The sequence below is a fragment of the Pipistrellus kuhlii genome, unplaced genomic scaffold (assembly GCF_014108245.1).
Source record: "Pipistrellus kuhlii isolate mPipKuh1 unplaced genomic scaffold, mPipKuh1.p scaffold_m20_p_57, whole genome shotgun sequence".
NCBI lineage: Eukaryota > Metazoa > Chordata > Mammalia > Chiroptera > Vespertilionidae > Pipistrellus > Pipistrellus kuhlii.
Genome location: NW_023425559.1, coordinates 670,237 through 677,160, shown reverse-complemented (window position 1 = coordinate 677,160; position 6,924 = coordinate 670,237). Strand labels below are relative to the sequence as shown.

At 74.1% G+C, this 6,924-nt stretch overlaps 1 protein-coding gene across 2 annotated transcripts; it reads right to left on the bottom strand.

The window, feature by feature from the left end:
- Positions 1-33: 33 nt before the first annotated feature.
- CARD9 (caspase recruitment domain family member 9) lies at positions 34-6,579 on the bottom strand. 2 transcript variants are annotated; one of them, XM_036416892.2, is made up of 12 exons: positions 6,291-6,579; positions 5,972-6,109; positions 4,986-5,290; positions 4,615-4,791; positions 4,420-4,566; positions 4,148-4,273; positions 2,814-3,005; positions 2,434-2,475; positions 2,061-2,109; positions 1,025-1,101; positions 604-680; positions 34-302 (listed from the first exon to the last, which is right to left on the bottom strand). In XM_036416892.2, exons 1-12 carry the CDS (start codon positions 6,472-6,474, stop codon positions 203-205), a joined length of 1,614 nt encoding a protein of 537 aa, XP_036272785.1. In that variant the 5' UTR covers positions 6,475-6,579; the 3' UTR covers positions 34-202. The 2 variants fall into 2 exon arrangements, with proteins under 2 accessions (XP_036272785.1, XP_036272784.1); XM_036416891.2 differs by having other exon boundaries at positions 4,420-4,791.
- Between the last annotated feature and the right edge of the window lie 345 nt (positions 6,580-6,924).

Sequence of the window (6,924 nt, the reverse complement as noted above, 5' to 3'; positions counted from 1 at the left end):
CCTCTGCTCCCTGCGGCGGCGGCGGCTTAGGAGCTGCGCTGCTTTTCTCTTTTAAAAACCATTTTTATTGATGTCCGGAGGAGGGCCGAGGAGAGGCGGAAACACCAGGGATGGGAGCGCCCCGGGTGGCGCCTCCCGCACTGGGATCGGCCCGGGACGTGGCCGGTGCTCCGGACCCGGGTCCGCCGGCCGCTCGGCGCCGCTAGGAGCCCTCGGTGTCCGTGTTGTCGCTGCCCGTCGTGTTCTCCCAGTCCACCTCCCCCTGCCGCGGGCCCGGCTGCATCTTGCGGAGCGCGCGCTTCCTGCGGGAGCGAGGCCGGTGTGGGGTCCGAGGCCGGCCGCCCGCGCCCGCCGCCCGCCCCCTCCAGCCCGGGCCCCGCCCCCCGGCCCCCGCCCCCGCCCGCCGCCCGCCCCCTCCAGCCCGGGCCCCCGCCCCGCGCCCCGCGCCCCGCGCCCCGCCCGCCCCCGGGCCCCCGCCCCGCCCGCCCCCGGCCCGCGCCCCCCGCCCGCCCCCTCCAGCCCGGGCCCCCGCCCCGCCCGCCGCCCGCCCCCTCCAGCCCGGGCCCCCGCCCCGCGCCCCGCGCCCCGCGCCCCCGCCCGCACCGGCGGTAGTTCTCGAAGCTCTCCTTGAGGCGCCGCCGCTCCTTCTCGGGGGGCTCCCCGCCGCCCAGCCCCGCGTCCTGCAGCAACGGGCTCGGCTGAGCTTGGGGGCCGGGGGGCGGCACCAGCTCCGGGCGGGGAGCGGGGTGGGGGCCCCTCTTGGAGGACAAGCCAGACCGGGCGCCCCCGCGGGCGGGGCTCCGGGCCGGATGCCTCCGGGCGGGGCGGGGGCTCCCGGGCAGCGGTTCCGTTAAGGCCGTTAAGGCCGAGTGGCCGCACAGAAGACAGCCCCCCACCCCCGCCGGGGCCCACCGCTTTGTGCAAGGAGGGGCTCGGCTTCAGGTTCCAAACGCTGCACCCAAGAGCCATGGGCAGAGACCCTGTGCCCCCTCCCTCCCAGCCCAGGCCACCCCGGCAGCCTTACGTTGGGGGTCAGCAAGGGCCGCTGCCTCGGCAGAGCCTCCAAGGACTGCTCCGGGCTCTCGCCGTCAGCCTGGCCGCCTGCAAGGAGCCGGTGCCTGTGGTGCCGCCCTGCCAGGACCCAGCGTGTCCGGCCGGCGGCACCCCTCCTCGCCCTGGTGCTGCCCGCCCAGCCTGCTCTGTCTGCTGCGGACCCCCCCCAAGGAGCCCAATGTACAGACGCCCCGGGCGCTCCCACCTCCACCTCCGCTCCCCCTGCCAGCACGGCCACCCCTCCTCGGGGCCAGAGGGTTCCTACTGCTGGGCCCGTCCCCGTGGGCCAGGGCCTGGGTGGCCCAGGGCTCGGTGCCCTGAGGGGCTGGCTCCCCTAAACTGGCCGTGCGGGGGAGCTCTGGGTTCGAGTGGCAGGGACACCAGTGCGAGCCCAGGTCCCTGCCTGGAGCTGACCCTCCCCTTGAGCCTCTAACCCTGAGCCCCCCTCCCCCCAGGAGCCGCCTCCCCGGGCCAGGGCCCCCTGTGGGGCTCCGAGCCCCAGCTCAGACCAGCCCCCCCACTTCTCTATTCGGTGCCCCTTCTTCCGCTTTTGCCCCTCTGGAAGCGGGGCAGGCCTGATGCGGAGGAAGTGTTGCCTGGCTTCCCACACCAGCCTCTGCGGGGGCCCCAACACCCCGACCCCCGCCCTGGCCCAGTGCCGGACCCCACCTTCAGAGCCAGCCCTGCCCGTTACCCGAAGCCCCAGCTCCCCACCACCCCACAGCCCCTGTCCCCGCTTCCAGCGCGGCACACCTGGGTGCCAGCCGGCTGCTGCCCCGCTGCTCCCCGCTCAGTCCGGGGCTGGAACTGGAGCTGGACACAGCCGGCAGGCCGGCCCCGGGTTCAAGTGGGGCTCTCGTTGGCTCCTGGGGGACTCCAGGGGTCACTTCTCCCTCCCAGTGCCCCCAGGTGTGAAGTGCACAGGACAGGCGGGAGAGCACCCCAGGCGCCAGCCACGTGGGGGGCGTGGCGGAGGGTCAGGGCTGGCACCAGCTCGCCCTCCTCACCTCTGTCCGAGAGCCGGCCGTCCTCCTCCAGGTCCCGGGGGATCGAGAGCTTCCGGGGAGAGACGGGCGGCCGGTCAGGACAGGGCCCCGCGGCCCACCTCCCCGCCCGCTGCTCCCCTCCCTGCCCCCACCCCCGCACAAGCCCCCGGGGGCTCCGCGGCCCAGCCGGCCAGGGCACGGGGCGCTGCCCGGTCCGTCCTGCCGAGCACGCAGCGGCCCCGCGGGCACCAGCTGCCCGTCCTCTGCCCGGCGGCGTGTCGGGGGAGAGGGGCTGGCCCAGCTCCCGGAGCGGCTGGCAGGCGGCGAGCTCCTGGGACCGCCCAGGGCCGCACACGGGTGCGGGCTGAGGCGGGAGCCGCCGGGGCACACTCACCTCCTGAGAGTTCCTGGGTGAGCTGTCCTCCAGGTCGGAGCTCTGCGGTCACAGGAGGGGCGGTCAGCAGCCCGCGGGGAAGCTGAGCCGTCTGGGGGATGGGCGGGGGCGGGTGGGGGTGGGAGCGGGGAGGGGTCCCAGGCCAGTTCTCCAGGGAGTCCCCTCTGCCCTCCCCGCACCCAGAGCCACCGGCCAGGGGGTTGAGGAGGGCCCGGGACCTGCCAGGCCACCAGCGGGCAGTGGCCGGGCCAGACCAGCACTGAGGCTCTCCAGCGGTGCTCCCTCTGGGCTCTGGGGTCCCTGGGGACATGCCTGCACCAGGGCCCCCCCCCCCAGGGCTCCCCTAGCGCCCCCCACGCCCCCATGCCCAGGAGGCGCACCAGGACCAGCATCTCCAGCTGCTGCCGCTTGAGCCGGCCCTCGGCCGCCAGCAGCTGGCCCTCGCGCTGGAACAGCTGCAGTTGTAGCTCGTCCGCCTTCTCGCCCAGCTCCCGGGCCTGCTTGCGCAGCGCGTCCTTGTCCTGCAGGCTGCGGGCATACTGCGTGTGCAGCTGCTCCCGGGACGCGATGGCCTGCGGGGAGACCCTGGTGGGCACCGGGCGGCCGCCCGCCCGGCGGCCTCTGCCCGCCCAGGAGCGCCGTGTCCATGGAGGCTCCTGGCGGGAGGCGAGGGCAGTTCCGAGAAGCAAGGACAGGGAGGTCTCCGCCCAGCCCGCCGGCCGGCGCCCTGGGACAGGAGCACTCCGCCCCCCATGGGCTCAGGCATCTGCTGTGGTTCACATCAAACCACCATGGTGCAGCCCTAGCCGGTGTGGCTCAGTGGATAGAGTGTTGGCCGAAGGGTCCTGGGTTCGATTCCCAGCCAGGGCACAGGCCTGGGTTGTGGGCTCGATCCCCTGTGCGGGGCGTGCAGGAGGCAACCGATCCATGATTCTCTCTCATCATGGATGTTTCTGTCTGTCTCTCCCTCTCTCCCTCCCTCTCTGAAACCAATAAAATCTATTTAACCACAGTGATTGTGAACAGCCGAGGAACCTTCTTTAAAATGAGCCCGTCACACGGTGCCACGCCCACCCCCACGGAGCCGAGCGGACAAATGCCCACAGCCAGACCACGTCCAGCTCAGCCCACGGCCCACAGCCACCGAGGGCAGTGCTGTCTGGGGGACCGCCCCGGCACAGGGCGGCAGCCAACCCAGGTTAAAAGTTATTTGCAGAACAAGACAGATGCTTCTGATTTTGCAAAATGAAACGAAGCTGTATGACATACAGTGTATGTAGTGGACAAAGCCTGGGAAGGCCGGTGGGAGGTGGGTTTCCTGCAGCCGGCGGGCGGAGGCGGCCGGTGGTACTAACTTCACGCCCGTTCACATGGCTCCTGTCCTTTTGCAGCCACGTGGAGCCTGGCTGCTGTGGCTCAGTGGGTTGAGCATCGTCCCAGGTTCGATTCCCAGTCGGGGCACAAGCCCGGGTTCCGGGCTCGCTGCCCAGGAGGCGGCGTGCAGGAGGCAGCTGATCCATGTGTCTCTCTCGTCTCTCATCAATGTTTTTCTCTCCCTCTACCTCTCCCTTCCTCTCTGAAATCAATAAAAATATTTTTTTTAAAAAAGCAAAAAGGAATAAATAAAAACCACTCGGATAACGACCTCCCACCCCCTCGAGCAGCCCCTGAGATGGGAGAACAGCCCTCGGCGCCCGCCCTCCGCGGCCCCTACCTGGTCCCGCTCGATGGCCACCTCCTCCAGCTGCTGCAGGATGGCCTCGATGCGGTCCTTGTACATCTTGGAGTCCTTCCGCAGGGCCTGGCACTGCAGCTCGAACACCTCCTTCTCCTCCATGCACTGCCGGGGAGCGGGCCAGTGGTGGGGTGAGGAGCGGGCCCTGTGCCTCCAGGAGGGGGCCCGGGACGTGGGGCTGAGAGGGAGGGCCCGGGCAGACCTGCCGCCCACCCCCTGGCGGCCCCGGCCGCGCCCTGCCCCGCGAGTACCCGGGCACGCAGCGCCTCGGCCTGGCGCAGGTCCTTGCGCAGGGCGAAGAGGGCGCTGGCCTGCTCCTGGTGCTCCCGCAGCGCCTGCCGCCAGTCCTCCTCCAGCACCTGGATGTAGGGGCTGCCCTTGTCCGGCCTCCCCTCCTGCGGGCGGCCCAGGGCGCCGGGCGGCAGGGCGGCGGCCGGGCGGGGGCAGGCGCCGGCCTCCAGCTCCTGCACCCGCGCCTGCAGCAGTGCCTTCTCCTGCTGCAGCTCCCACAGCAGCTCCTGGCTGGGCCGCTGCTCCATGGCGTGCCGCAGCTTCAGTGTGTGCTTGCGCTCCACCTTGCAGTCGTCCTCCGCCTTCATCAGGCTGTGCTTGAGCCGGTCCACCTGCCCGGCCGCAGCGTCAGCCCCCCGCCTCCCCTGGACGGGCCGTCACCGTGCCCGCCCTATCTCTCCCCACCCCTGCCCCCACCGCCACCTCCGTCCTCCGTGGACAGGCCGCCACCGTGCTCGCCCCGCCCGCCGCCCTCCCTGGACAGGCCGCCACCGTGCCCGCCCCGCCCGCCCGGCCGGCCGCGCACCTCCAGCTGCAGGTCGCGGCTGCGCATGAGCGCGTTGCCCTTCTCCTCGCTCTGGCGCGCCAGCCGCATGGCCAGGTCGTAGTTCTCGTCCTTGCAGCGCTTGAGCTCGCGCCCGCAGGCCTCGCACTCCTCCTTGAGCCGCTGCACGCGCTCCTGGTGCTTGCGCAGCAGGCTGTCCTTGATGCGCAGCTCCTTGATGAAGTCATCCTTGGAGCTCAGCAGGGCCGTCAGGTCCTGCACCTTCTTCTGCAGCTTCGTCACCTCGCTCATCAGCAGCTGCGTCAGGCCCGACTCCCCGGACGCGTCTGCAGGCCGGCGGGGGTCAGCGCTCCGGCCGCAGCCTGTCCCCCGCCCCCGGCCCCCCGGCCCCCGACCGGCCCCCTCCGCCCGACTCCCCGCCCGGCCCCCTGCCAGGCCCCCTCGCCTGTCCCCTCTGCCCGGCCCCTGCCCGGCCCCCTGCCCGGCCCCCTCGCCTGTCCCCCCCCCCGGCCCCCCGGCCCCCGACTGGCCCACCGCCCGGCCCCCTTGCCTGTCCCCCCCGCCCGGCCCCCGCCCGGCCCCCTCGCCTGTCCCCCCCGCCCGGCCCCCGCCCGGACCCCGCGCCTGTCCCCCCCGCCCGGCCCCCTCGCCTGGCCCCCCCGCCTGGCCCCCCCCCCCGGCCCCCCGCCCGGCCCCCTCGCCTGTCCCCCCCGCCCGGCCCCCGCCCGGCCCCCGCCCGGCCCCCGACCGGCCCCCTCCGCCCGACTCCCCGCCCGGCCCACCGCCCGGCCCCCTCGCCTGTCCCCACCGCCCGGCTCCCCCGCCTGTCCCCCCGCCCGGCCCCGCCCGGCCCCCGCGCCTGTCCCCCCCGCCCGACCCCCGCCCGGCCCCCGCCCGGCCCCCTCGCCTGTCCCCCCCGCCCGGCCCCCGCCCGGCCCCCGCCCGGCCCCCTCGCCTGTCCCCCCCGCCCGGCCCCCGCCCGGCCCCCGCCCGGCCCCCGCGCTCACCGATGATCATGGAGAAGACGCGGGCCGGCTCCTTGCCCGTGACCTTCCGGTAGAGCTGCGGGTAGTACAGCTCCAGGCTCTCCAGGAAGGCCACGTAGCCCTTGTGGCCGGTGCGCTGCAGGAGGTCCAGGAGCACGCCTGCAGCCACACAGGGAGCGCCTGTCGGCAGCCACACAGCGGCTGGCGGCGCCACTGCCCGCCCACAGGGGCCACGCGCGGGAAAGGGACAGGGTGGAGGCCGGGACTCCCCCGCCCACGTGGCCACGGCGCCCTCCCGGGGCCCTCCGGTGGGCGGCGGGCGGCGGGCGCGGGCACTGACCCGCTCTGCGCTTGCGGGTGACCAGGCTGGGGTCGCTGAGCACCTGCTCCTCGTCATCGGGGCTCAGCACCTTGCACTGCCGCAGGTACGGCGTGATGCGCGCGGGGTCGATGACCGCGATGAGCTTCACGCGGAAGCCCTCCAGGGCGCTCCAGCACTCGTCCTCGTTCTCGTAGTCCGACATGGCGGGGGCTGGGGCCCGGGCGCTGGGAGCGACACCGGGCGCTGAGCCGGCCGTCCCCGCGGGACCCAGGCCGCGCCCGGAGCCGGCCCGAGCCCGGCAGAGGCGGCCAGGGGCTCCCTGGCCCCGGCTGGCTAGGGAGCGGGCGGCCTCACCCATCGTGGCGACCACAGAGGGCGTGCCTGCGGCACGGCGACCGGCTGTCAGTGCTCTGTGGGCGCCCAAGCTGTGCCCGGGCCCTGTCCCCGCCTGCTGGCCCCCTGGCCTCTCCCGGGGCCCCTCTACGTGGGGGGGGGGGAGGTGCCGTCAGAGGGGGAGTCTAAGGAACACGGGCTCCCGTCCCTGCCCTGCACCTGGGCACCCCGTGCCACGGAGCCAGACAGCTGCCTCTGCCATGGAGCCGAGCGGCACAGGAGCTGCTTGTGCTGGTGCCGCCCAGGCAGGTGTGGGGAG